The sequence below is a fragment of the Lasiosphaeria miniovina genome (genome assembly GCF_030549165.1).
Source record: "Lasiosphaeria miniovina strain SMH2392-1A chromosome Unknown B0T26scaffold_6, whole genome shotgun sequence".
In the NCBI taxonomy this organism is placed as follows: Eukaryota; Fungi; Ascomycota; class Sordariomycetes; order Sordariales; family Lasiosphaeriaceae; genus Lasiosphaeria; species Lasiosphaeria miniovina.
Genome location: NW_026848225.1, coordinates 1231509 through 1258463, shown reverse-complemented (window position 1 = coordinate 1258463; position 26955 = coordinate 1231509). Strand labels below are relative to the sequence as shown.

General features: G+C 59.0%; 13 protein-coding genes across 13 annotated transcripts; 6 read left to right on the top strand and 7 right to left on the bottom strand.

Moving 5' to 3' along the window:
• Nucleotides 1–213: 213 nt before the first annotated feature.
• Nucleotides 214–1311, bottom strand: B0T26DRAFT_754570 (uncharacterized protein; the record flags this gene model as incomplete). The annotated part of the gene is made up of 1 exon (XM_060445839.1): nucleotides 214–1311. The coding sequence occupies one exon, from the start codon at nucleotides 1309–1311 to the stop codon at nucleotides 214–216; it is 1098 nt and encodes a 365-aa protein (XP_060292646.1).
• Nucleotides 1312–2549: 1238 nt separating this feature from the next.
• On the top strand, nucleotides 2550–3161 carry B0T26DRAFT_742828 (uncharacterized protein; the record flags this gene model as incomplete). Its single annotated transcript, XM_060444171.1, has 2 exons — nucleotides 2550–2723; nucleotides 2787–3161. 2 exons carry the CDS (start codon nucleotides 2550–2552, stop codon nucleotides 3159–3161), a joined length of 549 nt encoding a protein of 182 aa, XP_060292645.1.
• Nucleotides 3162–3668: 507 nt separating this feature from the next.
• B0T26DRAFT_721231 (uncharacterized protein) lies at nucleotides 3669–5434 on the top strand. Its single transcript, XM_060442532.1, has one exon. The coding sequence runs from the start codon at nucleotides 3986–3988 to the stop codon at nucleotides 5147–5149; it is 1164 nt and encodes a 387-aa protein (XP_060292644.1). The 5' UTR covers nucleotides 3669–3985; the 3' UTR covers nucleotides 5150–5434.
• Nucleotides 5410–7410, bottom strand: B0T26DRAFT_721229 (uncharacterized protein). Its single transcript, XM_060442531.1, has 3 exons — nucleotides 7227–7410; nucleotides 6864–7159; nucleotides 5410–6766 (listed from the first exon to the last, which is right to left on the bottom strand). Exons 1-3 carry the CDS (start codon nucleotides 7331–7333, stop codon nucleotides 5607–5609), a joined length of 1563 nt encoding a protein of 520 aa, XP_060292643.1. The 5' UTR covers nucleotides 7334–7410; the 3' UTR covers nucleotides 5410–5606.
• Nucleotides 7411–9153: 1743 nt separating this feature from the next.
• B0T26DRAFT_721227 (uncharacterized protein) lies at nucleotides 9154–9876 on the top strand. The gene has a single exon (XM_060442530.1). The coding sequence runs from the start codon at nucleotides 9433–9435 to the stop codon at nucleotides 9610–9612; it is 180 nt and encodes a 59-aa protein (XP_060292642.1). The 5' UTR covers nucleotides 9154–9432; the 3' UTR covers nucleotides 9613–9876.
• A 24-nt stretch (nucleotides 9877–9900) lies between these two features.
• Nucleotides 9901–11040, top strand: B0T26DRAFT_403317 (uncharacterized protein). Its single transcript, XM_060434822.1, has 2 exons — nucleotides 9901–10026; nucleotides 10101–11040. The coding sequence occupies exon 2, from the start codon at nucleotides 10263–10265 to the stop codon at nucleotides 10929–10931; it is 669 nt and encodes a 222-aa protein (XP_060292641.1). The 5' UTR covers nucleotides 9901–10026; nucleotides 10101–10262; the 3' UTR covers nucleotides 10932–11040.
• Nucleotides 11041–13743: 2703 nt separating this feature from the next.
• On the bottom strand, nucleotides 13744–14595 carry B0T26DRAFT_721217 (uncharacterized protein). Its single transcript, XM_060442529.1, has one exon. The coding sequence runs from the start codon at nucleotides 14258–14260 to the stop codon at nucleotides 14057–14059; it is 204 nt and encodes a 67-aa protein (XP_060292640.1). The 5' UTR covers nucleotides 14261–14595; the 3' UTR covers nucleotides 13744–14056.
• On the bottom strand, nucleotides 14347–15837 carry B0T26DRAFT_652665 (uncharacterized protein; the record flags this gene model as incomplete). The annotated part of the gene is made up of 3 exons (XM_060438386.1): nucleotides 14347–14562; nucleotides 14728–15393; nucleotides 15454–15837. 3 exons carry the CDS (start codon nucleotides 15835–15837, stop codon nucleotides 14347–14349), a joined length of 1266 nt encoding a protein of 421 aa, XP_060292639.1.
• A 244-nt stretch (nucleotides 15838–16081) lies between these two features.
• On the top strand, nucleotides 16082–18809 carry B0T26DRAFT_403294 (heterokaryon incompatibility protein-domain-containing protein). The gene is made up of 2 exons (XM_060434821.1): nucleotides 16082–18618; nucleotides 18707–18809. The coding sequence occupies exons 1-2, from the start codon at nucleotides 16326–16328 to the stop codon at nucleotides 18730–18732; spliced, it is 2319 nt and encodes a 772-aa protein (XP_060292638.1). The 5' UTR covers nucleotides 16082–16325; the 3' UTR covers nucleotides 18733–18809.
• Nucleotides 18810–19394: 585 nt separating this feature from the next.
• B0T26DRAFT_805075 (uncharacterized protein) lies at nucleotides 19395–20903 on the bottom strand (the record flags this gene model as incomplete). The annotated part of the gene is made up of 3 exons (XM_060447148.1): nucleotides 19395–19511; nucleotides 19576–19957; nucleotides 20040–20903. The coding sequence occupies 3 exons, from the start codon at nucleotides 20901–20903 to the stop codon at nucleotides 19480–19482; spliced, it is 1278 nt and encodes a 425-aa protein (XP_060292637.1). The 3' UTR covers nucleotides 19395–19479.
• A 1233-nt stretch (nucleotides 20904–22136) lies between these two features.
• On the top strand, nucleotides 22137–23654 carry B0T26DRAFT_805074 (uncharacterized protein). The gene is made up of 2 exons (XM_060447147.1): nucleotides 22137–22877; nucleotides 22952–23654. Exons 1-2 carry the CDS (start codon nucleotides 22439–22441, stop codon nucleotides 23449–23451), a joined length of 939 nt encoding a protein of 312 aa, XP_060292636.1. The 5' UTR covers nucleotides 22137–22438; the 3' UTR covers nucleotides 23452–23654.
• Nucleotides 23655–24033: 379 nt separating this feature from the next.
• On the bottom strand, nucleotides 24034–24378 carry B0T26DRAFT_754560 (uncharacterized protein; the record flags this gene model as incomplete). Its single annotated transcript, XM_060445838.1, has 1 exon — nucleotides 24034–24378. One exon carries the CDS (start codon nucleotides 24376–24378, stop codon nucleotides 24034–24036), a length of 345 nt encoding a protein of 114 aa, XP_060292635.1.
• B0T26DRAFT_721208 (uncharacterized protein) lies at nucleotides 24182–26884 on the bottom strand. Its single transcript, XM_060442528.1, has 4 exons — nucleotides 25913–26884; nucleotides 25583–25792; nucleotides 25236–25507; nucleotides 24182–25154 (listed from the first exon to the last, which is right to left on the bottom strand). Exons 1-4 carry the CDS (start codon nucleotides 26650–26652, stop codon nucleotides 24436–24438), a joined length of 1941 nt encoding a protein of 646 aa, XP_060292634.1. The 5' UTR covers nucleotides 26653–26884; the 3' UTR covers nucleotides 24182–24435.
• Between the last annotated feature and the right edge of the window lie 71 nt (nucleotides 26885–26955).

Below are 26955 nucleotides of genomic sequence, written 5' to 3'. Positions count from 1 at the left end.
GATTTGGACCTGATGCTCCCCAGATCGGCCGTCCTCATTGGGAAGCGAGGCCCGATGTCCGGGCCACCTTGTATGAACTCCCGGACGAGTGGAAAGTCGCTACAGATTCAGATTGATGGCTATTTAATATCCAGAGCATCCGCTGATCCACCCGTTTCCCGCTTTTCCCTTCCTGTTTTGTTTCCCGAGTCATGGGATCCGATGGGTTGACGATCAGGCCTCGCTGCCTTCGTTCTCGTCCCCGTCCGCGGGCGCTCCTTCTGCGCCGCTGGAAACCACCGGCATTCCCAGCTTCCGCCTTCTTTCTTGGACCTTGGGAAGCCACGGGCAGAATTTGGTGTACCAACTCTGCCGGCTGAAGCTCGTGGCATTCATGCCCCACATGGCCGTGTGGGCGAGCCGCCAGGCCACGCCGGCCTCTCCCTGCGCCTTGCCGGCCACACGATACTCGATTTCCCCGATGTTCTCGTAGATGACTCTGCCGTATCCGAACATGTCTGCCCCGATACCCAACAGCATGTCCAGCTCGCGCTCGACAAAGCACATCATGGCGGCCGCGGCATGTGTCTTGAAGTCGGTGGGATCCAAGACTGGGTTGGGACAGTTGTCAGCCCTCCTCAGACGAAAAAAGTCGCGTGGGTTAGTCAAATCTGACAACCTCGTGCGGTACCTCCTCACAACCAACGGGATTATGTCCTCCTCGTCTGTAGGCAAAAAGTCGAGGACCAGCCGCCCGACCGTGATGGGACGTCCGCAAGGTCCGTGTGCCAGCGCGACATGCATGAGATGGTAAAAGATCCACACAATAGCTTCGGGCGCCCCGTCCCCGATGCGGAACATGCCGCGAGACGGTTTCTCCGTCATCCACATGTCGGCGGGACAGTTGAACACGCGGAACTGGACCTTCAGCTCATCGACATGCGAGGCACGCTGCGGGACTGAAAGCCAGGTAGGCCAAAGGGTGCAGTCCTGGAGGTAGGCGACGTCGAGCGTGTAACGCAGAGGACGGCAGAGCGATCTGGAGGACAAGAGGCTGTGCGTCTCGCTGTGCAGCTGCTGGTTGGTGAGGAGCAAGGCGAGGGCCGGGTTTGGAGGGGGAGCCCGTTCGAAGCGCACCCGGCGGCTTTCTTCCCACGCTCCCGATTCGGATGCTGGGACGGTGCGGCGCTCTTGGGGGGAGAGCTCGGCTGGGTGGTTGGGGGCTGGGCGGGGAGAGTCGAGGATGACATCGGTGATGATTGCGGCGCGCAGCTCGAAGGGGAGGGTGAGGAGGGATGGCGGTGATGACGATGTTGATGCTGATGCTTCCATTGCGGACTTTGGAGTCGGGGGGCCGTATTTCTTCCTTGATTCTTCGTGCGCCTTGCAAGATTGGTTGCTCCAGCTTTCTTGTAGAGGTGAAGTTATCATCAAGTTACGAGAAATTGATGCTCTACCGCGCTTAGGCTGATCTCTGCCCGCCACCAGGCACTTGTCCCGGTTCTTCGCGGATCGCAACAAACTCTTCCTATCGACAACCCCAACCCTGGCGGTTGCCTTCGAGGCGGCTGCAATTGCTTGCACCCGAATACCGGGAAAGCATGACCACGCCTTTCCAGGCTGACCACGACCCAGGGAGATGTAGATCCAACGTCGAAATAGGCCAATCAGCAGCCGAAAAAAAACCGGATGTCAGCCAAATGGTCGGTCCCGAGGGCCGGGAGCCAGGGAGCCAACGGCCTGGCCAAGCCGCACTCGGTCTCACAGGACTAGCCGAGCGCATTAACATGGCTCCTATCGGTGCTGTGCCACCAATGTTGCGCAATTCCCAAGCAGCCAGGCCACGGCCCAGTGAACCGAGTTAGCTCTGGTTTTAGAGTTGAACGGTCGAGGGCCAGAGTGGTCGTAACTGGCACTAGGGGCTCTCCATGGTTCGCGCCGTCGGCCCTTGGTCGGCTGGCTGTCTGCGCATCGCTCGTTGGCTCGGAATCCTTGCTGTGTTTTCCGTCTCAGCAGCGTCTTGGTCAGACTCGGTGGCTGACGCCAGAGGCGAGCCCAACGGTGGATCCCCATCGCGGGTCCGAGAGATCGATGCCGCTAGGGACGAGGGACGCGTAACTGCATGCATGAGATCATCGGGCGTTGGCTCACGGCCATGTCTCAGTCAAATGATCTTAAAACCGCCGCAGCTCCCCTGCGAGAAGTGGTCGGTTTCTGTACCTAGATTGCTTTTCTTGACATGCCCTAGTCTTCCGAATCATCCAAAGCAGCCGCAATGGACACGAAACGCGCAGCAACCGTACTCCTCGGTGGGTTCTTCTGTCCAAAGTTCATGATATCTGGCATTTCTGACGGGTTCTGTGACAGCATCCGCGGTGGTTGTCCAGGCCCAATTCGATGGGTTCAGTGGAGGGAACCCGTTTGACGGCGGATCGGGATCGGGATCGGGCTCTGGTAGCGGGTCCGGGTCCGGGTCAAATGGCTTCGGGAATTTCCAAAGCGGGGCGGGCTTCGACATCGAGACGGCGACGCGAGTACGGGCAATCCACGGGATTCTCGGGGCGCTGGCCATGGTCGTCCTCTTCCCCGTTGGCTCCATCTTCATGCGCATCATCCCAGGCCGTCTCTCTCTTTGGATCCACGCTCTGGCCCAGACAGTGGCGTTTGGCGTCTATGTCGCAGCCGTGGGATTGGGCATCTATCTTGTGCGCATGGTGCAGATCCCCTTTGCGGGCGGGAGTCTGGTAAGTGTCATCCCTGGGACGTTACATGCTGGGCAAGTCTTGCTGACGATGTGATGCTGGCAGCTGACGAACCCCGACACGAGCTACCATCCAATTATTGGCATTGTTGTTCTGGCGTTCCTGGCAACCCAGCCCATCCTGGGCATTATCCATCACGCAAAGTTCAAAAAGGTGCAGCGAAGGCAGATGTGGTCATACCTGCACATCTTCAACGGCCGCATCTTTATCACGCTGGGCATTGCCAATGGCGGTCTTGGCCTGTGGATGGCGGGTGCGTCCGAGAAGCTCAAGACCGCTTACATTGCCGTGGCTGCCGTCATGTGGTCGCTCTGGATGCTGTCTGCGCTGTTCGGCGAGTGGCGGCGGTGGAGAGCGAGCAAGATGGGCCTTGTGCCGGCAGGGAGAGGGAAGATGAACGACGGAGATGTGCCGTTTTGATGCAAATCAAACTCACGAGACGGACGAATCAGTTTATCGTCGCATTCAAGAGGGGCTTTGGGTCGTTGCAACTTTCGTGGAGGTGTTGAATGAGAATGTTTGAGTATCGAGGATTTAAATAAAAAGAACCTAGTTCTTGGATTCCGAACCGCAGTCTGCCCAACCGAGTCTCATCAGACTCACGTCGACAATTGTGGTGCTTGTTCATTACCTTGGTGAATTGGAATCTCCGACAATGGTTTTATTGTGAAACGGTGGAAGGGGAAGGAGAAGGCGGATGGGGATGCACAGTGCACGAGCACACAGTAAAGAAACCAAAGGATAACACTGTGTGAAAAAATGACAACATCGCACCTTCTCACCAACCAATTCCTTGTCGCGTGGGGTTCTCAAAGCCTTACGGATACTGTACTGGTTGTACGAGGAAGTCGCCAACCAGTACAGCCGTTTTGGGCAAAATGCGGCCGCACAGAGAACCGTCCTACCAACTCAACTGCAGTCGAGTCAACGCACACAAGCATACACAACATGCACAAGCACACACAACATGCACAAGCATGCACAACATGAAATCCGCCCCACTTCTGTCGGGCGCTGACCAGCCGAGAATTCTGCTCCTGCCCTCGGCAGTTTCGAGTCAATCCCACGACAGCTGCAGCGCCGTCTGCACGACAAGCGCAGCCCGCCGTTCCTGCTGCCTCAGTGCCCTTAGGTAGCCAGGGTACATACCTGTAACTTTGCGTCGCCAGGCCTCTGGATGGATTCGCTGCAGAGGAACGCGTCTGCACACTCCCAATAACGTTTGGCTGTTCCCGGCTCGCGCAATGCCCGCCCAACAGTTGCCGACCCCGCCTGTGCCGCCGAGGGTCAATCGCGATCTTGTGACGCTCATCATCACCACGTCGCCCACGCCTTCCGCACCGTCGACCGAGCTCTTGTCGGCGGTCCTCTCGTCTTTCCGCGCACACTGCCCCGCCCTTTTGGAATTCCGTGTCATTCTGGTCATCGACACGTACGACCACATCACCACGCGCGCGCGATTAAAAAAGGGCCAGGTCACAGCCGACTTTGCCCAGAAGTTTGCCGCCTACAAGGACAACGCCAAGCGGCTCATCCTCGACCAGTATGCGCCTGCACCGCCCGGAAAAGACGCCGACAGCCATGGCCGCGACATGGCGCTGTCGTCGTCCGAGGCCGAGTTTGGGTCCATCCAGTACGCCAAGCAGAACAACAACGTGCCGCTCGCGATATCGCGCACCCGCGACGGCCGCGTCACCTTCATCGAGCCTGGGGTGCGTCTGGGCTTCGGGCTGGCCGTGCGCTCGGCCCTGCGGCTGACCGAGACGCCCTACGTGTGGGTGCACCAGCACGACTGGGCCCTCGTCGCCGACATCCCCATCGGCCCGCTGCTCGACATCATGCAGGAGCAGGAGCGGCACGCGCCGGCCGAGTCCGAGTCCGATTCCTCCCCGGCCGACACCGCGGCCGACGGCATGGACCGCCAGGTCCTCACCGTGCCCGTCAAATACGTGTGCTTCCCGTCGATCCGCATGGTCAGCTACGCGACCTCGGACCACGTCGTGCAGTTCCCCGCCCTGCGCGCGCTGACGAACCTGCACAAGCAGAACTTTACGCCGCGGTCCTCGGCAGCCACGGCCCCGAGTCCGGAAGGCGCCGCCCAAAAGATCCCGCTCACGCCGCTCTTCTTCTGGCACGACAAGCCGCACCTGGCGACGACGGCGCACTACCTGGCGCTCGTGTTCCCGAACCGCATGTCGATGCTGCGCGGCGCCTTCATCGAGGACACGGCCGGCCACCGCGCCCGCTGCGAGATGAAGGACGGCCAGTGGCGCCGCTGGGCCTGCTGGCTGTACTACCCCGACGACGGCCGCAGGCTGTGCGTCCGCCACCTCAAGGGCCGCACCTGGCGCGGCACCGAGGCCGAGCTCGCAAAGAAGATGGAGTGGCTGCAGCTCAGCGAGCGCTAGCCGCCGACGCCGCCCGTGTCGGAGGCGGCGCTGAAAACCGCGCCGGCGTCGTCGGTGCAAGTCCCGGCGTCGTCGGTGCAAGTCCCGGCTTCGTAGGATATTAAGATTGAGGCCGGCACTCGATATTATGGCTGCTCTTCTGTCATTTGGCGTCACTGGTTTTTGGGGATTGCGTATATACTATCCTCATAGATGAGTGGTTTTTTGTCGAGAGATGGCAGTTAACTGATGTTGATAGGTCATTAATTAGGCGATCATTAATTAGGCGATCATTAATTAGGCGAGGCATGTCTAATATCGACTGCCACTACATGCGGATCCCGCCGGTCATCACCTGCCTGCCCATTGCCATGCGCGAGTAAGAAGGGCCCATCATGCCCATGCATTATTAAGTATTACTCCCCACGTAAGGTACGAGAAGAGCGTTTTTAATTACACTGCTTGTAATGTCCACAACTCAGATCATGTTGGGGTTCCCCGTGCAGACCACGCCGGGCACGGCGGCAGCAAACCCGCTCTCAACCAACGGCATACTATGCCCCCCGGCATGCGGCAGCGCCGTCGCATGCACGCCCTGGCCACCGAACCCGAAGTTTGCCGCAGCATGATACTGCTGCTGCTGCTGCTGTTGTTGCGAAAGGAAATGTTGTGATTGTGCTGGTGCAGGCGGGTGCTGCGAGCGCGAGTACCGCGCCGAATAGCTCCCATAGCTGTCCCTACTGCCGCTGCTGTTGCCTGCTGCGCCGGCAGAGAACTGCACCGCCTGCGCCTCGTCGAGTATATGCAGCCGCGGCTGCTGGCCCACACCCGGCTGCCCGAACCCTTGCGCGGCATGGTACACCTGCTGCTGCTGCTGTCCGTACAGTTGAGCGCGAGCGTTCCCTCCAACGACATAGGGCGGCGGCGGGTACCCAGCGCCATTACTAGGCGAAGGGAACTGCTGGCCGACATCCAAGGGACTCGCCAGCCCGGCACGTATCGCGAAGTAGGCCGTCTCGCCGCTCCCCATCATCGCGGCGGCCTCGTTGCGCGCCAGGTTCTCGGGCGTCAGCGGCACCACCTCGTGCGCCGGCACCGGTATTGGCGCAAACGACGCCCTGTCGCCGTGGAAGCCTCCCGGAGAGGGATAGTGTGGTTGATACTGCAGTTGCGACGGCGGCCGGTGTAGTATTGGTGACTGCGCGCTGTTGTTGTTGTTGTTGCTGTTGTTGTTGTTTCCGCCGTGCATATTGGCCAGCGACAGCCACTCGGACGCGCGGTTCGACGACGTCTCGGTGCCGATGCCCGAGTCGCGCGGCGAGAACTGCCCCATCAGGCTGTGCAGCACCGAGATGACCTCGCTGCGGCGCTGGCCGCCGCCGCCGCCGCCGGGCCGGTTGTGGTTGGTGGTGGTGGTGTTGGACATGCGCGCCCGGTTCGCGTACTGCAGGGCGCACGCCTTCTCCTGACACGCCTTGACTACCATTTCTAGGTGCTCTAGCAATATCCGGTGTAGCAGTTGTGTTGTCTCGTCGTTCCCGCCTAGCCCGAGCTCCCGCTGCAGCGCGTCGGCGAGTATTGGTGCGAGTCCCTTCCACTCGAAGGCAAACTCGCAGTCTTCCATCACGGCGTGGTATTCTGGCGCAGACGGTCAGTGGGTTTGACGGCCACTAAAGGCCAAGCACGTATGCTGAGGGGGTGGGTTCCAAGAGAATGAAATGCCGGCATCACTCACTGTACGACGGGATGGCGCACGGGTCGTCATTATGAAAAATCAGCATCCACAACTCGGCCCACTGCTTCTCGACCAGGATCTCGCCGCCCGACTTGGTCGTCTCGCGGTGCCGGTCCAGGATGCGCATGATGGTCTCGCCGTCGACGCCGTCCTCGGGGTCTAGCGCCCGGCTCGGGCACCCCTCGGCCCGCTTGACGTGCGTCTCCTGCTCCGACTTGGTTGCAAAGATCTCGTTGCACCGCGCGCACGAGTACATGGACGTGTCGTCGCGCGCGTGCTTCTTGACCACGTGCTGCCTGGTGCGCTGTCAGTCAGGCGGCATGGCTTGAGGAGGGTGAGCGGGGGTTGGGTTGGGTTGCTCACCTCAGGTCCGACATGAGGGTGAAGTACGTCATGGCGCACCCTTGGTGCTCGCGCACGTTGAAGCGGCGCGGGTTCCGTGCGCGGTACGGGCACCTGATCCGCAGCATGGGCCGCTGCCGTTTGGTGACGCTCGCCGCTGCCGTCGCGACGTCGACGCCGTCCCCCCCGGCCTGCTGCGCCTGCGCGTCGAGGTCGCTCCGCTTCCGCTTGCCGGAGGGCCTCTCGGCTCCCGACTCGCCGCGCCCTTCATCGCCGCCGGCGGCCGCGCCGGATGTCCTTCGGCCGGACGACGTTGGGTCCTGGTCAAAGTCCTGTAGGTCGGGCATGCTCTCCACCAGGCCGGTTAAGACCTCGGCGTAGCGGAGCGTCAGGCTGCGGCCGAGCTCGCGCCGGCCCTTTCCGAGGTCCGCAAGCCCAACGCCGAGCACGGTGCGCAGCGTGAAGTTGAGGATCTTGTCGACCTGGCCCTCTGATACGTCTTCGGTGATGGTCGCCTGGTCGTCCGAGTCGAAGTCGACCGGCGAGACGGCGGGCGGGACGTCGTCTTCGAGGCGGAGCTCTGCCATTGGCAGGTTCGGGTTCGCCGCGGCCGGGGCAGGCTCGCCGTCTTGGTCCATGTCAATACTGGAACAGAGTCAGCGATCGGGTCTGATAGCCAAGTCCTTGCCACGCGTGGACAAGAGCCAGCCTACCTGCTACTCGCGTCGCTCATTTCTTCCTCGGAGGAATCATCCGTGTCAAAGTATGACCGCTCGTGGGGGAACGGATAACCTTTCGGAGCGGTCGCCATGTCTTCGGCCTCCATGACGACGCCCGAGTCTTTAGAGCTAGACTGGAAGGAGAAGCGTATTGGATTGGACACGGGGCCCTCGTCGTCGATGTCGGGGGACGACGGCCTGTCGTGGGGCATGGACTTGGGCGTCAGCAGCGCTTCGCACTGCTGCTCTCGGCCTCCAGCGTGGTGATGGCTCTCAGGGCGGGCCGACCCCATGGCAAGCGACTCTGGCAGCGGCGACTGCACCGGGATTGGATAGGACCTCCTCTCGCCGCGGACAGCAGGCAGGCACGACTCGCCACCGAGTGGTTCGCAACGAGAATGAGATGATATATCGCCCTGCCGTGCCATCTTGTGGGCATAGACGTCTGAATTGTGGGCCACAGAACGGCTCCGGGGCATGGGGCCTTGGCCATGACTATGCATCGCTGCGCCGTCTGCTTGTGTGGCGAGTTCGAGGCGTTGGCCGTCCATGCTGGCGGGCCGGCACATGAACCACGCACAGCACAGTACAGCACGTAATTGAGATGCACAGGTTTTGGAGCGGTGAAAGACGCAGGATTGACTGGCGGCCGCTGGAGGAGGGAGAAGTGCAGTGGGACAGAGACGTCGTCGGGCCGGCAGCTGGCTTCGCCCTCAATCGACGGGGATAACTGCCCGCCCTCAATCGACGGGGATGACTGCCGAGACTCGATTCGAGCCTGCGGATGCAGCAGGCGGACCAGTTCGCCAGGCCCCAAGTACCGCCTGTCAGCACGCCAAAAGGCGTGTTAACGCTCGGCCAGGGGCTGCCAGGCCCCCTCCCCCTTCCAATGCAACATGGCGTGTTAGTGGCATGCCGCGCGGACGGCAGCCAAGTACTTGGCTGCCGTCCTGTCGCATCTCGGTCGTGATTGGTTCATGACAACCGTCACAGCTGGGGTTACCCCCCATGAGCCCCTGGTCGCTCCTGGATGCAGGTCAGGAAGCGACCGAGAGGGGTCCATGAGTGAAGACCGCAAAGCCAGTTGCCACTAGAAATGGACAGGCCCGAACGCCATGCACGGAGACAAGTTTCCTGTTAACCCCTTTTTAACAATCCCATCACTCTCCTTTCTTACTCACTAAGCACTTCTGTCGACTAGGAGCACTTCTGTCGAGCAGGAGCACTTCTGTCGAGCAGGAGCACTTCTGTCGGCTAGGAGCACTTCTGTCGACTAGAGTCACTTCTGTCGACTAGGAGCAAGGTTCAGGGGGAAGAGAAGAAACCCTCGGGCTTACCCCCACACACCCTCTTCCCCACACAACCAATATTAGCCGCCGCTAAGGTGTGGAGGGTGCCGTGCCCAAGGCAACCAATATACAGCCTTACAAAGTTCCGGGCCGCCGCCGCCCCCTTCCACACATCTTTAACCCGCCAAGTTGGCAGAGCCCTGCGATTTGCGATATGCGATGAAGGGACGTCCAGGACGCCGCGTGTCAAAGCGTGCCCTTACACCACCACACGTCAGCATCCGCCCAAGGACCGGGCTAGGGTCGACCCCTGACCCACACACCATCGAGCCCGCCGGATACATGGCCATCGTCATGAGCTGGGAATGTCCATCAATGCCGGGACCTTCGCGGCCATGAGATTGCTCGCGGACGCGTTGTTCGCAGCATGCACCGGCAATTACATGGCTTGGCTTGGCAGCCCCGTGTTGTGTTGTCTAACTTTGGGGGCGGGAATGGCATCACCGCGTGTCCAGATACCTCAGGTTATAAAGGCCTGGGCCAGGCATTACCACGGTGAAAATGTGTCCAGGCCGCAGACGATGACGATCAGGCTCGACTCAGGTTTCCCATCTCAGACTATTCTCAGACTATTCTGTCAGTTGCTCTCAGCCTGCGGCCAAGTTGCTCTCAGCCTGCGGCCAAGTTGCTCTCAGCCTGCGGCCAAGTTGCATCTCTGCCTCGCAGTCAAGACCCTCGGCCAACCAATCAAACTATCCAGCTCATCATGTCCTCGACCGCGTCAGTGTTCGACGGGAGCGACAGTGGGAAGGGGTAGGCAGAACGAAATCTCGCAAAGACTTCGTGATTGTTCAGCGCATTGACTCGAGCTAACTCATTCTTGACAGCTCGTCGCAAGGTTCTACGTCGTCGCCGTCTGTGATGCTGGCCGCGTACCTCCAAGACACGAACACGTGGACGGATCGGCTTGCCCAGCTGCAGCTCCAGCCCGCTGCCTCAGCCACCGGGGCCGGCGACACTGCAGCGCCTTCCGACTCTAGGTCTCGGTTATGAGACGGCGGTGGTGTGAATTATTGTATCAACACATGTATTACTATTTTCTGTTGCTCTGGTATTGCAGGCGTGACAGTGCGTTGAGGAGTTCAGGGGGAGGCGTGCTTTCATTGTGCCTGCGGCTTCATCACGACTCGGCTGGCTACTCAAAGAGCGAAACCCTATATTATGGTGCGCCGTGCGCAGGGGCAGACCGGAGGACTTCAGACCAGAGGACTTCAGACCGGCACCAAGCGGATCCGACGCTCATTCTCTCGATACCTCGGCACACCGGCACACAACCTCACGTCTTCCGGCAGCGGAAACAACACAAAAACCGGAAGGACATTCCACGCTCGCCTGCTCTTGAATTCATCTTAAACCACTCCGCCTGCTCAAGTCTCTTCGATCCCGGCTTAGACCAGCAGGCCAACCACGCCAACCGCAGCCGCCACCATCCCCCCCGTGGCGACGGGCCAGTGCGCGCCGTGGGCCTTGCTGGTCTCGGTCGCCGCAGCGCCGCCGACGCCACCGCCTGCGCCCCCGGTGGCAGTAGCAGCCGGCACTCGAGTGGGGTGCTGGCATATGCTGACGATGTCGATGGAGATGGAGCCAGTGCAGAACGACCTGGTATCAGTGAAGCAGCTGCGATGCCAACCAAGTACACACAGGAACCCGTTAATTAGTTTCTCGGAACAGCGCCAGGGTAAAATGCCGATGAGAGGGGGTCAAAACGAACCTGGCCTCGGACCGGAGAGCGTTGGTGCAGCACGCCATGAGCTGGCTGCTGATTGCGGGGTCCTTGTAGTCGGTGAGCCCGAGGCACGGCGCCGCGGCGTTGAGGCCGTTGTTGAAGGTGCACGAGTTGAAGTCGCTGCATGCGGTGGCGCGCGGGTCAGTCAGTCAGTTGGCGGCGGCAGAAGGGGGACAGACAGGCGGCTTACTGGATAGCAGTCGGCTCGGTGGTCCTGCAGTTCGAGAAGACGGTGGTGGGGAACAGGCCGGGCGTAATGGTGGCGTCGAAAATGTCCGAGAAGGCCGAGGCGCCGAGTGTGAGGGCGGCGATGGCGACCAGGGGGGTGGCGAGAGGAAACATTGTTGCGTCTTGGATAGTTCAGGCAGGTTACCTTTTTTTTGGCTCGGGATTTGAGCGTTTGTCGACGGACTGCTGTTAGGGAGAAGGAAATAGAGAAAGAGATGCAGCACAAAAAGTGCGCCAAGCTCGATCTTTATCAACTCCATTCCTGCCAACAACGCCTCACAAACCACCCAATACGAGTTGCTGCGCACTCCCAGCCCCTGGACAATCTCAAAAAAAAAGAACAAACAAGCTTTTCACGCAGGGGAGGCACTGGCCATTCACGAGCCGCACATTTGCTGGCAGCCTGAGCTGAAGCAGACCAGTGGTGGCGCTGCCGCCATGCCCGACAACCGGCGCGGTCAGCCCCAGTGCCAAGACTGCGCGCCTTTGTCTGAACGCCAACGGATCGGGGCAAGCCAGGCAACTCAAGCAAGGCGGCCGTGGCTCATTGGTAAACAGTGTGCTACGTATCTGGTGAGTGTTTCTCGAGATAGATCCCGCCACGTCTAATTATGTACCTAGGTAACTGTTTGGTTACCCAGGCCCTACGAAATTTCCCGACCAAGCCCGGATTAGGTAGTCGCATAGTCTAAGCAGGGGGGTGAGGCAAAGCGAGTACCTCCCCAAGCCGAGGGAAGTTCGTCTACAGGAACCGTAATGTAAAATCGGGTGCATAGCTCTTAGACCTAGTCTATTTTTAGGATACTAATTGGTCCACCAAGTACTGTCGATTTCCTTCATCTGTATAGACAAGTAGGTCACTAAGTTAGGTGGGGGGGTAAGCGAACACTACTGATTTAGAACATTCTGTATAAGCAGGAGTCCCAACTAACCCTCCAACAAAAGAAAGGGTGATCTTTTTATTTACAAAACTTCAATACAATCTTTGATATCCTCTGAATCATCCGCTTCTTCCGCATCTTCTAAAACCTCTGCTGCACGCCCTACAGCTCTCTGGGCCTCACGAATAGTCTGAATATTCGCAAAGGTGGTATTTGGATCTTCTTCAACCTTCTTCTTCTTTCTGGCTCTTATTGATTCGAGAGTGTGTTCTAGACCTTCAATCTTTCGCTTCCTAATAGCCAGTTCAAAGGCCTGTTTATCCAAAGCCTTACCAATCTTTCTGAGGAAGAGCTTATCCGCTGGCATTGCTTTGATGATGCGTGCGAACTTCTTTGCCTGCTCAACGTAATCACGTGCCTTTCTAGGAGTCCTCCACTGCACCCGATCGTCTCCATAATCCTCCAGGATTGGCATACGGAGTGTGCGAACCTCTGGGGTAACTATAGTAGTTCTTAAGGGGCGTGAAGTATTAGAATTCTTGAGGAGGAGTGGGCTTCTTAGCGGTTTGTTGACATTCAAGGGCCAAAGGCCTGATGCCTTCCATCCTGACTTAGCATTACTCTTAGTAATTGCCTCTGTGCGTGAAATCTGGTAGCATTCCAGAAACGCACGTTTTCCGGCTACAGAAGAGTCGTCAAAGGCGTTAGCAAGAAGGTCCTCAAGCCGTCTGCGATAAAGTCGTTTTAGGGGGCTAAATATGGCCAAATCTAGGGGTTGGAGGACATGGGAAGTATGGGGAGGCAGATAAATAATGTGAATATTGTTTGTGAATGCCTCCCACATATAATCGGCAGTTGTGTGGCTGCCATGGCCATCAATAATAAGGAGTCGTTTCTCAGAGGAGTTTGCTGGCTTGGTGAGAGGAATGAACACATTTTTTAACCATTTGAGGCTTGTCTCATCGGTAGTCCATCCTTTCTCAGTTGCTGTAAAGAACCAATCCTGAAATGGCTTCATATCCAAAGGAAACCATTGTTGTTGAACGCTTTTCCCCTTAAAAATGACCAAAGGAGGAAGGCAACGGCCAGCTGCTGAGATGCATTCGACAAAAGTGGTCCAAGTGCGGGTTCCAGGCTGTTTTTTTTGAAGCGCCTTAAAGGCACGGCTTCCAATGACAAGGCCGTTGGTTCCTCTGCCTTCCATAATACCAGATTCGTCCTTGTTCCAGCGATTCTCTGGCTTAATCGCCTTGATAGCTGGTGTTTGGAAATGGTTGAACCAAGGTCGAATTGTTGACTCTGTAGCGCAGTTGACGCGGACCGAATCGACTCTCTTGGCCCTCTGAGTCTTCAAAATTCGATTGCGGTTAAGAAAGGCACGGCACCACCCCTTTCCAAGTGGTAAGGAGTCCCCCCTTTCAGCTAGAATACGGCGTGCAAGCTCCCTGATCTGTGCATGTGTAGGGGGCAATCCTAAATCTTGTTGAAGAAGAATCCATTCGACTAAACGATCCTCTTAGGTCTGTGTAAGCCTTTGCTCATCTTGATGAGCAACATTTCGAGGTAGGGAGCCATGTAGACGGCCATAAAGGGTGGAGGGTGGAACGTTCCATTTTCGCGCGACTTTGCGTAATCGATGTGTTCTGACGGCTTCCTCGCAAGCCTTGCGAAGGTCTTCTTCTGTATATGAAACCATTGTCAAGAGAAGAATAAAACGAATTGAAGATGAAGAGAATTGGAAAAGAATTGGTTGAGTTATGGGCTTTTTATATAAGAGGGTTGGTTGTGTTCCTCGCTTATCTACAATGTTCTGGATCAGTGGCGTTCGCTTACTCCCCCACCTAACTTACCGTGAAAAGGACTGCTGAAACTACCGTTCGTTCTCGGAATGTAACTCTAACAGCCCGAGTTGAATTTCAAGTCTTTAGAGACGAGTCTCGACAGCTTGTCACTCCTTCCCGCACAGCCAGAGCCAGACGCGCCTGCGTGCTTGGCTTAGACGCTGGAGAGCCGAACCGAAACCCCATCTCCTCATTCGCCCTGTAGGAGCACCATTACTGGCGCCGTCCTCCCCAACAGCTCCCTCGCTGTCGAGCTTGACAGCACCATCGCCACCGGCGCCTTCCACCGTCCCACTATAGCCCCCATACATGTCGTCCAGACGGTCATCACTGGCGTGGCCGTCACTAATAACATCGTGGCTTCTCTGGGCCTGGTCAGCGGGGGTTCTAAAAGCAACTAGCAGAAACGGTTCATTACCTGGCTTCCGCCTTCCCACTCCTTGACATATATGAACCAGGCCGGAAACGGCTGCACAGTGTCTTTGACCTCCTCGTCATCTCCCTCGGCTCCCTCTTCGCCGGGACGCAGCACAAAGGCCGAAAAGCCCGTTAGCCCGGCCGCCATCACGGCGTGCACTTCCAGACTCCCCGGGATCTTGTGTTGTTCCCCGCTCTTGTCCTCCCCCTTTGCCTGCCCCGTCTTGTCCCCCTGCCCCGTCTTGTCCCCCTTTGCCTGCCCCGTCTTTTCCCCCTTTGCCTGCCCCGTCTTGTCCCCCTCCTCGCGCCAGCGACGCGCCACCTCGGCCGGCACCAGGCTCGGATGCAGCTCAATCGTCACATTGACCTCGCACCACGCCGCCGGAACGTCTTTGGTGTCGATGTATGGGAACGCCACCGCTGCAGGTCCCCGGTCGGCCGTTGGCGCGGGCTCCTCCTCGTCGTTGTGTCGCCAACTGGACATGAGTCCTGGGTCCGCGCGCTGGCCGCCCTGCCAGGCGCCGCGCGACGAGAAGAGGCAAAAGGCCGTGATCCAGCCTGAGAGGTATGTCGGCCCGCTGCCGCCACCCGAGTAGTGGGCGATGCGCGACCAAAAGTTCCTGGTCGCGGCAGACTCGGAGTCGGGCGGCGGCGCGCCAAACGTGTCGACCATGCCCTGGACCACGGGCGTCACGAGGGACGCCCACTCGGCCAGGTGGGGGTGCGCCGGCCCGAACGAGGCCAGCTTGGGGAGCCGCGCCAGGATGGCTTCCCAGTCGGCGACGTCGCCGAGGAGGGTGACGGACGGGATGCCGCACAGAACCTGGAACCGGTATTTGAAGTAGTGCTTCATGGCGCCCATCACGATGGCGCTGCACACGACGGCGTCGATCTCGGTCGTGGTCGAGAAGGACGGCATGATCCAGGCCTGCAGGTCCTTGTCGAGCACGTTGTCCTGGATCAGGTCGGCCATCTTGGCTGTCATGCGGGCGAAATCGATGCCCCCCCTCAGGCACGCGCGGGCCAGCTCGGCCGCCGTCTCGACGCCGTCAGTGTCGACGCCGCCCCTCGGGCGTTCTTGGATGACCAGCTCCTTCTGGCCCTCGTGTGCGACGAAGAAGGAGCGCATCTCTTCGGCGTGTGCGTTGACGTAGAAGGAAAACTGCGTGATGATGGCGATCCAGACGTCGTCGGGCCGCAGCACCAGGTGGTGGTGTTGGTTGTAGGCTTCCAGGCAGGCGTTCACCAGCCCGTTCTGGCACGGAAACACCGAGGCGGCCTCGTCGTCGCCGAGCGTCGACTGTAGCAGGCCCACCCGCTTTACCTCGGCGCCGCCGCCGCGGAGCACGCTCTCCAGGAAGCGCGACGACGCCGAGTCGATCCCGGTATCCTTTGCCTCGTCGTCTATAATACCCCTTCGGGCATTGACGCCCTTGGCGGGATGAGACGCAACCTGGATTGTCACCGGCATGGCAAGTAAGTTTCTTGCTTTTCTTCTTGATTTTTCGTCTTTCGAGATGGGGTTTCTTTGCGACGAAGAACAACACTAAAGTAAGCGGGGATTGCAGCGGAGATACCGGCTGAGCGTTTTACGTGACCTGGTGAGGGTGGTCCTGACTGCTCCGGACCGATTTCGGTGGAGCGTGCAGAAACGTGTAACCACCCCCCGCGACCGCGGTCATAGTCAATTGGCTCGGCGGTGCTGATCGCTGTAATTGACAATGTGCGCGACCGCTCCTTCCCAATCAATGCAGCAACCTGACCTAGGAAGCTCGCCCGACGGCTGGCGCCCAAACATTGTTCTCGCCAATTGCGGCTGACCCAGAAAATAGGGGATCCGTGCAGCTAACAAAGGGAGGATGGGGCGCCATCCTCAAAAAGGTGGCAAGATACCCAAGGTACCTTAGTTAGCCCTTAGAGTCCCAGCAAAAGGAAAAGAAGAAGGCAGACACGACGGCGATGGAAAACGACTCTAAACGGCCGCTGCAGGCCCTTGACATGTGGCCTGGGCGAGCCACACGGGGCCGGCTGCTCCACGACATGGAAAAAGCCCAGGAGCTCATGGTTCCCGAGGCCCTCTTCCGCCGCTGGTGCGAGCGTCTCCGGTTCGTCATCGACGTGCGAGCAGACCGGTCCGTGGAGCACGCGTTTGAGCTGATCGAGAGCGCCAACGAGGACGAGGCTCGGGAGCCCTTCATCGCCATCTCGTACCGCTGGCCGCCGGCCAACGAGGAGTCGGCCGCTGTCTACCAGATCCTAGCTCCGGACCCCAAGAGTCCGAATCCGGGCAGCACCAGACACGTGCGGCCCATCCGGGCGCCGCCCGACATCCTAGAGCGGGCCTTCGAGTTCGCCGCCGCCCAGGGCATCCGCAAGATCTGGATCGACCAGGAGTGCATCCACCAGGACTCGGATCAGGACAGGGCGCTCGGCGTCCAGAGCATGCACATTGTGTACCGCTGGGCGGCGGTGACGCTCGTCATGCTGGGGCGCCACGTCGTCGACGCGTCCGACATCAAGGCCGTCCTCCACTTGACCGATCTGGCGGACCGCGGGCAGAACGCCCTACGCGGCCGCATCAAGGCGGACTCGTGGTGGTCGCGCGCCTGGACTGCGCAGGAGCTGGGCCTGTCGAGCAACCGGCAGCTTCGGTACCTTGTCGGGTGGCGGCATGAGCTCGACCCGTCCGGCCGAGCGTGGGAGGCCGTGGCGCAAAAGGAAAACAAGGAGAGCCCGGGCTGCCAGGTCGTGCCGCGGGAGTGGGTGCTGACGGGCGGCCAAATCTTTGCCGTGGTCCACATGATGCCCCTCACGCCGCTGCCGATCCAGACCGTGTCGGCCACGCTGGCAAGCGGGACCCTCGGCATCGCGGACGGCGCGGCTGATGCCGGCGGAGACTTGGACGCAGCAGCACCAGCCATGTCCTTCTCGACCGCCATGAGCATCCTCGAGCAAAAGGAGCTGTTCATGCTCTCGGACAAGCTGGCGATCCTGGGCAACCTGGCCGACTACGGGCAGCGCATCGACATCGACAAGGCCACGCGGCGCCGGCTCGGGTTCTCGGCCTGTGCGATGGCGCTCGCGCTCTACAACGGCGACCTCAGCCCGCTCTTCACCTGGGTACCCAAGGCGTCGCTCCCTCGCGAGGGTCGCACCTTCGCCGCCCAGGCCGTCCGGCCTCTGGCGTCGTGGCTACCTGACCGGCGCCTCAGCCTGCAGGCCATCGCCACGTCCATGACGCCCATGGATCGGTTCCGGGCCAAACCGCTACGGGGCAGTCGGGCAGTCGTGTTGGACGGGAAGCTGGCCGTTGAGGGGCTGGTGTGGGAGGTCGGCCCCTTTGACGCCGCGTCGGGGCTCCGCGGGCTCAGCCAGAAACTGCGAAAAATCAACACAAAGGGCGGCCGGGTGCGGCTGCTGATGGAGACGCTTGTCAAGGCGATCGGCGAGGACGCCATTGCCGAGAGTGTGCTGCAGGCCGTAGTTGCGCTTGCGATGCAGCGCCAGCTGACCGGGCCGGAGGAGCTGGCTTTGATTGTCGAGAAGCTCCGGGAGCCGCAACTGGCGCCTGTGCCTCTGCCGCCTTCCACCACTACCGCCGGGAAACTCGGACAATGGTGGCGGTGCGGCACTGACAGAAACAGGGACAGGGACAGGGACATTGCCCGTCAGTGGTCGCGAGCATTTGCGGGGCGCAGCACCACTACAATGCAGGGGGCTGGGAGGCGGACAGCGGCGGACGATGACGACGGACAGTACAGCGATGCCGTTGTAAAATTTTGTGAAAATCTGGCAAACGGCGCGCCGTTTTTGATCGGGAGGTGTCGTGTGGGCGAGAGCGAGGGCGAGGGCGAGGGCGAGGGCGAGGGGAGAGAGGTGGCTTGCCTCTGCCACGATTTCAATTTCGATTTCCCGGCCGAGAGCAATAGCGAGAGCGCAGCAGCGCTGGCGGCCGTGTTTTCGCCCCTGTCGTCGCTCGAGTACGAGTTCGGGTCCAACGCGTGGATGCCCTTGATGCAGGACGAGCGACACTGGCGCGTGCAAGAATGGGGGGCCAACCGTTCCCCGGTTCCCGAATCGACGGTGGAAACGCTGCGCGAGCGGCTGCAGCAGCATGGGTCCAAGTCCAACAAGTCGTTCCAATTGTCAGATGAGGGCTTTACCGTCCTGGGCAACGCCGCCGTCACGCCGAGCCCCATGCTTTCGAGCGCTGGCCTCATTACCAGAGACGGGCTCATCCCAATCTCCCAAGGTGAGTACCTAATTATTGAACGACGGCCTGGATCGGGCGACCCGACTTTTCGCCATGCAAAAAATGTTAATTATCAACCCTGATAAAGGTGCCGAGTACCGATGGTTTCAGTAGCTAAGGGAGGCAAGAAAGGTACTAACAAGGCGTCTTTCGCTCTGGGATGCGTTGGTACCGGTAACGGGTTACCTGGTAGCAAGACTGTTTGTGTGTCGCGGCTGCCGGGCCCTAATTGGATTACGTACGTACTTGAGCCGTGCCTTCCATCGCCTATGACATCCCAGAGCTGTGACTGCCTGATCTGTGACTGCCTGATCCGTGACTGTCCGACTGAGTTGCGACTGCCGCTGCGGTCGTAACAAGCACGCACCTGCAGGTTTGGGAAGCGAGAGAAGGGCAGAAGCAGTGCACTCTACGGACGAGAAATGGGTCACCGTTATCTAGCCCAGATCCTTGTTCAGATGCCCTAGAGTGTACACCTATGCAACCACCCGAGAAAATTACCAAGCTTAGGAACGACATGTAAGAGCTCCAAAAATATTCTGCATCCTGTGCAGGTCCCCGAGGGTTTATTCTATTGCAGAATGCAGGTATTGCAGCGACCACTGCTGACCAGAGCAACGCGCTTGTGACTGCCTTCTCCTCTCCCCTCCCCTTCCTTGATGGTTTGCCCGAAAGTTCGGCCTGCGAATTCCGTTTCCAACTAACTGCACATCTCGTACTGTATATTTATATATAAGCTTGCAGCAGATCGGGATGCTGCGCGGTATTTTCTCTTCCGTCGGTAAATCACTTTCCGTCTCTCTAATCGCCTGCTATCACCAGGGTAGAAGGGAGAGGAAGAGTAGTGCCAGCAGACTCCCTCTATGACCGGGAAATCGCTTCCAATTGGTTCTCTAGTGCAGCCGTTATGTCAGTCGCGAGATTTTTATGACGGGGATAGCAAGGCCGCATAATTACCAGAAACTTTGGGGGGCCCTGCTGGCAAGTCATCACGTTTCGGCCCTACGTCTGTGTTGGCTTCGCGAAACTGTGCGATGTCCTGATGACCAGTGGCCAGAAGGATCTTTCCGGGGTTCTTGCTGTCGGCCAGAGCGTGGCAGGCGTCGACGGCGCACTCCTTGCCTAGGTGGTTCTTGAACTTGACGTAGCAGTGCTTGCCGAAGCTGGTCCGGGCCGGATCGAACGTCTCGACATGTGGTTTCAGGCATTTCTTGGGATCCTCGTCCCACCAGAACGGGTTGTTGCAGTAGTGTGCCTCGGTACGAAGCCATCCGAAGAGCGGCCCCGGCGGGATGTAGCCCCATGGCTGGTCAATGGTCATTGCGAGGCCGTGAATCACCTGGAGACGACGCGAGGAAACGGGTTACTAGAGTTAATGACTACACCATAATTAAACCTTATTGGGGGGATCGGGCACGTACATTTTCATACCCGCCGCTGTTAGTTTTCCTCGTGCCTAGCGATAACAGGAGCAGCTTGAGCACGGCAGCGAGGTCGAAGCAGTTAACAAGCTTCTTCTCCTTCTGGAAGAAGGTACTCAGATACACGGTCTTGCCTTTGAGGTGATGCGGACTGCCGCCTTCGTGGCGACGCGAGTCGTAGCGCAAGTCATCATGGCTGCCGAGACGGTACAGCTTTTCCACGGCATTCTGGAGGACGAAGCCCTCGACCTCGGCCCACTTCTTTCCGGCTATCTTTTGAAAGTCGGGGAAAACCAGCTCGTTCAACTCGCGGAACCATTCGTTGATGATGTGGGGTAAGTTGTGGGTTGGGCCCAGCACGAAGTAGAATTCGTGGGAGACTGCCGAGCCAAAATCCGGAATCTTGTCGCTGAGCGGCTTCGAATCTTCGCCAACGAGGTACCACATTATCTTGCCCTGGATGCGGAAGGGGGAGTCGGGAGCCTTGATCTCATTGGCAGCCTTGAACCCCTTGGCGACCATGTCCTTTGTTCCCTTGGGCAACTCAAACGGAGCGCTGACCATCTCGAAGCCTTCTCGTTCTTTCGCTTGTCCGGCCCACTGAGCCCCTACAAGCCGATATTTTGACTTGGCAGGGAGGTTCTGAGGGACTTCAAACTCGACCTCGAGGGGTATGTCTTCGGGATTGTATTGAATCACGGCCGGGCAGCCATGAGCACCCTCGGCGGTGAGTGAAAACGGGTCTGGGTAAATTATGTCGACGCTGATTTCGGGCGTGTGCCTGGTCAGCTTGCCCCAGCCTTGTCGAAGTTCGCAGGTGGTGGGGGTCTCGGCCCGCATGATTTCCTTGATCTTGAGCACCATGGCTTCGTATTTCCGGGAGCGACAGCGGGAGCGGGGCGTGTGTTTGTGTGCAGAGTGTCCTTAGCTGATGAGCTTTCCGGGAAACGAAACCCGATTTAGGATGAATAGGTGATGGTCGGCAAGTGAATATGTACCTTAGGGCGTCGTTGTTGACTTGGGCCCAAGGCCACTTATATATGAGCCTTTGTTGCTTTCCCAGCTTCCACGCGCCGAGATTCTGTGAGGCCGGCTAGGCATGACTGACACAAGTTTAAGAGAGTGGCCCATGCTGAAACGGGGGTGGGCGCTTCCGTGGCCGCGAGCCCTTTGTTTCCAATGGCCAAGGTGGATGGGCCTCAGCCAAAGAACAGCTCAGCTCAACTGGGTAATTAGGGGGGGGGAATGGGGGAGGAGGGACAGAAAATGCCACGCCGCGTCCAGCTCCGTCGTGCGGTAACCAACTCGAGTCCCGGCAGGTATGGGAAAAGAAGGGCCTCGATCTTGGCAACTCGGTGCCGTGTCGTATGGGCCAAAACTCGGTCGGGGGATGTATTCCTTGTATTCCTTGGACTCTCTTTTGTAACATGAAGACTCCATTTTTTGGTATCGAACTAGTAGAGACGGAGTCCGAGGAGGGCACCCCGCACTTGAAAACCCGGTTTGGTATCGAACTAGTAGAGACGGAGTCCGAGGGGGGCACCCCGCAACTCGAAACGGCCCCAATTGGCGATGCCGCGCCGCAGCCGCCTCGCATCACGGCTATGCAAGGGCTAGACACAGCTCCTAGTTCCGCGCGCCACTTCCGCCTCGGAAATCCAACCAAACTCTGCGCCGCATCCATCTCACCGGTTCCACCTCGCAACTGTTGGCGGCGGGCTTGCAACTGACCGTGTTCGGCATCGCGCGCGGTACTCGATAGCGGCGCATTTGGCGGATCAAGAGGCCGCGACACCACTGTTTCAAGGCCAAATTTACTCTGATTCGGTGCGTCCCGAGTTTGCCATGGTGAATCAAAAAAGTTAGCTCGGGCGGCACTTGCAACAAGCGGCTTGTCCAAGAGGTCGCCTCGGGCTTGCGGCGACAACTAAACACTGGACAAACGTGATTCTCTGACCGATTATCAATGAGGAATTCCGTCTCTGCATCACAGTTTCATGTGCCCTGAGTCTCTGTGCCTCTTATTGGAGAAACAAGAGGTTGAAACATGATGGCAGCAACCAAAACGTGTAGTTGGGCCTATGCTATGCGCTGTCCAGTTCATGGCTTCATGTTGCGTCAAGACTCATGGGATGGGGCCCTCGGAGTCTTCCTTCCTTGCGTCGTGACAAAGTCAACCCTCCATTTGCTCGGCCCGCTGGATGTGTCTCGTGTCTGGTTAAAAGGCTCTCAGTCCTAGCACCTCTCGCAAGCCCCATTCTATCCTCACTCTCTGTATCCCGACCACACATCCCACATACGTTCATCTTGTCAGGGCCAAGATCATAGAGGTGCACTTTCGACTTGTTGATCTCGCCCATAGTACATTCCCGACCTCGTCTCATTCCCATCTAGCAGTCATGTCCGACACAATCTGGAGCAGCGCCATCCACACGAGCCCGCTCACCAACGCGAAGAAGAGGAACACTGCCCACCTGAACCTGGCCGGTATCAAAGATGTCCTGGCATCTTGCAGCGATGACACCTTGAAGAAGGCAACCGTATCATATCTCACCAAGGAGAGAATGCCAAGCAAAGGCACTGTTGAAGTCGTATACACCATCAACTGCTCGGGCCTACATGACCCAATCGCGCTGCACATCAATCGCTACGACACGAACGAGAGGGCACAGAATGCTGCGAGGGGCTTCCTCAACAACCAACAAAGTTCCCACGCTATTGCCAAGTCGTCCACAGCAATTGGCGATGTTTCATTGCAAAGCACCTCGGGCTTGTACTGGGTTAGCAACGACGTCTATGTCGAGTTACACACCGAGATCAAGCTGCCTAAAGGTCAAGGTGCGTTATTTATGGTTTTCCTTTTTTCCCCCTTTTTGTGTGTGTTTCTAACGAGGGCTCGGTTCGATTCTCAGTCATCCAAGCTATCCCCGAAACCCTAGATCACGGTCCGCAGACTGGGCAACTCCTCAAGGACAAGGGACCCGCCGATCAGGTTGCTATACCTACTGTAGCACCGCCTGCACATCAGGCGCGGGACACGATCCTGTTGCCCTTGGCATTGAAGCTCCAAGAGCACCTGAACAAAGGTGCCGTTGACGCCGCCGCCGCGACGGCTCCCTTCCCGCTCAACTGTACCGAGAAAAAAGCGATATATGGCAAGACAGTGCTAATCCAGGTCGATATCACGCCTGACCAGAGGATGATGGTGGGGGAGGCTGAAGCAACGAGCAACCTGACTCTTCTCCTCCCCACGCACACGGTTCATCCGACCGACCTACCCAACAACAAGGCCAATTTTGTTTTTGTACGCTCGGTGGCACAGAACGGAAAAGGCTCCTTCTGCATCTACGTTGCGGACAAGGAGACGTTGCAAATCTTCCACATAGACAAGACAGTTACCAAGAGCTCTTAGCCCGAGTCGTCAAACTACCAGCTTTGCGGAAACCGATTTCTGGACAACTTTAGTGTCATTTAGGTCACATGGACTAGACCCCAGCTCAGGCAGGCAGGCACCTCGGGGGCTCGAGATGACAAGGGACAGATGGATAGGGATGTGACATAGAAAAGGGACAGGACAGGAGAGAGCCTCAAGTGGAATCATTGAGCTGCAACAGGCAAAGACGGCTAGATAGTAAAACATTATAGGAACTGAGCCATGCTGGACATGGACATTATCCTTGGCGGTTGCATGTATTCGTATAGAAATAAGGACTGCGCGCACTATCTAGGTACCTAGTTATAAACACGCCCCTATTCCACCTCTCTATTCTACCTCCGTCCTCCCTACCCAACTGGACATTCCGCGCCGGAACACTCACACCGCCAGCCCTCCCCTGCCCATCCAGCAGAAAAACAAAGCGATGCGCGCCCGCCATGCCGCCATGCAGGTAACCCACGTGGGCGTGCCCGCATCAACAAGCGCGCTGCGGCCCTGGACGACAGCAACAAACTGATGCCTCTTCCCATCCGCCGACCGCGCGGCAGGATACGCGCGCTAGTCGAGATTGTCCAGCGCAATGCCCGCAGCTGCCGCAATGCCCGCAACCGCCGCAATGCCCGCAACCGCCGCAATGCCAGCCCGCACGTCCCGGCCGCCGAGCTGCAGGTGCGCCACGAGCAAGCCCGGCCCGTCGCGCGCGAGGGCGAACTCGGCCACGTCGCTCCCACTTCCACTCCCAGGGGAGGAGGAGGAGGAGGAGGAGGAATAGACGCCCGCGAACTGCGCTTCAGCCTGCGCCGCCGCCGCCAGCGTAGACAGCCCGCCGAGCTCGCCCGCCACGACGTCCGTGTCCGTGTCTGTGCCCTTGTCCGTGTCCGCCTGATTAGGGGCGCAGCCCATCCGGACCCACTTGATTTAAACTCTGCACAGCCCGCCACTCCTCGAGCCACAAGACACTCAAATGTTGTCAAGCGGTATGGGCGGCCATATCTCCCCGCCCAGCGCCATGCCCTCAGAGTACAAGTCCATCATGGAGAAGTCGTCGGGCGCGTACGGCCCGCCGTCCGCAGCGTCAACACCCACATCACGGAACTCGGCCCCCGAATCCATGGCCATCGAATACCCGCCCATGTCCTGGGCCGCGGCGTCGCCGCCGGCGGAAGGGGTGGCGTTGGCATCGCTGAGCGCCAGCGGGGTCAGCTCGGCCGCCTGGCGCAGATACCAGGCCTCGATAAGGTCGACACGCCGCCAAAAGCGGTAGAAGGCGTCTCGGTCGCCGGCGCTGTCGCGGTCGGGCGAGACCATGGACTTGATGCGCAGCACGACCTGGCGGAGGGCGTGGCGGATGTCGAGGGTGCGCCGCAGAGGTTTGGTGAAGCAGGTGACGCGGGGGGTCGCGGCCATGAGGTCCAGCCGCACAGAGAAGGAAAGGGCCCAGCTGAGCGAGATCCACTCGATGTTGGTCAGCACCGTCTCCTGCCGCGGCGGCATGACGATCAGGATGTTGATTAGCGACTTGGCCGCCAGCACGCAGTCGGAGAACACGTTAACAATCTCCATGAAGCTGCCGCCCGGCTGCTGCGGTGCAATGCCCCCGCTCGGCGCAAATGGAGATCCCGGGAGGGAGTGCTGGCTGATGGACAGCTCGATCGTGCCCAGCTGGAGGAGTAGTAGTGCTGTAAAAGCGACTGTCAGGACGAATGTAGCTCAAAATAGTTATCAACCACGCACAGAGGCAGAGGCAGGCGGGCACTTACGACACTCGCTGAGGGCAAAGTGCAGATCTAGCTTGATTACGTCAAGCTGCTGGCGGATGGCGACGAGCTTTGCCATGGTCTCGTGCACAAAGGGCCCGGCCGCCTTTGGGCCGACAAGGTCGTCGACCTGCTCCGAGAGGCTCTGGATCTGGACAATGTGTTTGAGGTACTTGTCGCCGGGGAACTCGCCTCGCGCCTCGAGCTTCTCGCAACTGTCGAGGATGAAGGGCGAGTAGGGAAAGTGGCGCATCTTGAGCAGCACGATGGACGAGCTACTAGCCGGGTAGGTACTTTAGCAGTGTCTCCCTTCCAGATGTAGAACCAAGTAGTGAGGGCGGCTAGCCTACCTTGAGGCAAGATAATACGTGCCAATGAGGGCTCGCTGCTCGTCCGACCCCCACTCGGCGCCGGCACTCACACCTTCGTCGCGGTTATCCGCCTCGACCTTTCGCCACAGGTACGGTTTTGGGGGGCGGTCAAGCCGCAGGTCCGACACGATGCTCGTGGCGAGATGCAGGTGTTGGCTGTAGCTGCGCAGGCGAGGTTGGTAGTGGGCCCTGTGGTCGAGCGCGGTCTTGTTAGCGAACCGGAGGACGGCTCAGACTAGATAGTAAAAAACCCCCCCCCCCCCTGTAAGGCTGAAACGGGGGCGGGAGGGATGGTGGGTGGGGGCGCACCAGGCGAGATGGACCAAAAGTCCCTGCAGGACATCCAGCGAGGCAAGCTCGAACGCCACCAGCCGGGCGGCAACTGCCTGGCTGAAGAGGGCGCTGAGCTGCCGCTGCAGGACAAAGTCGTGAAATGCCGAGACGGTGAGCACAGCCAGACACAGACACGGGCGCTCGCCACGCAGCTGCTCGACCGTGACGGCGTCGTGCAGCACCACGAAGGGGAAGCGGGGGGTCATGGCCGACCGGAACACGTGGACCAGCCGCTCTGCCTGATCCATGTCGAGCAAGCCGACAGCGACGGCATCGTACGGCCCGGCAGCGGCATGCACACCAGCCAGATACTGATGCTGGCTACTGAGAGTGAGGGCTGGCTGGCTGACGGGTTGAGGTTCATCTCGGAAGCTAGTCGCGCTAGCGGCCAAAGAGGCGGGGACTCCGTCGCTCCGGCTGGAGATGCCGCTAGTGTCGCCGGGCTCCATATTCATGGTCATGGTCAGCGTCATGCCCGTCGGCGTGCTGTTCTCGCTGCCGTTGCCGTCAGGCTGACCGTTCCGGCCCCGCAGGACGGCAGCGGTGCGGCGTTGGGCCTGCGCAAAGGTGCACGTCTTATTAAGGCGCAAACAGCGACGACAGCTGCCCGAGTCTTGGCTGCTGTGGCACCGGATCTTGGCCTTGGAACACGCCTGGCACGTCTTGAGCAGCGGCATGGCCGCCGGTGCTGCCGCGTTCCGCTGTTGCTTTCTCATTTCATTTATTTTGTCGCTTTTCTTTTTTTTTTTCTTAAAAAAAATTCAAAAAAATTCACAGTGCGTGCTGACGGTGAAAAGTCGGTGATGCGTGTGGAGCCAAAAGGGTTGTTCGCGGACGAGACCTGAGAGCGCGGGCGGGTCCGCAGGACGCGGCAGGCACGAAGGCAGGCAGGCAGCGCTGGTGAAGCTTCTCGGATACGCAAGCAATTGGACCTCAAATCTTTGGAAGGTTCTGCGCTGCGCCCCGGTTTGCCGTCGAGGGATTTGGCAGCCACAGAATTTAACCTCCTGACTAATCAA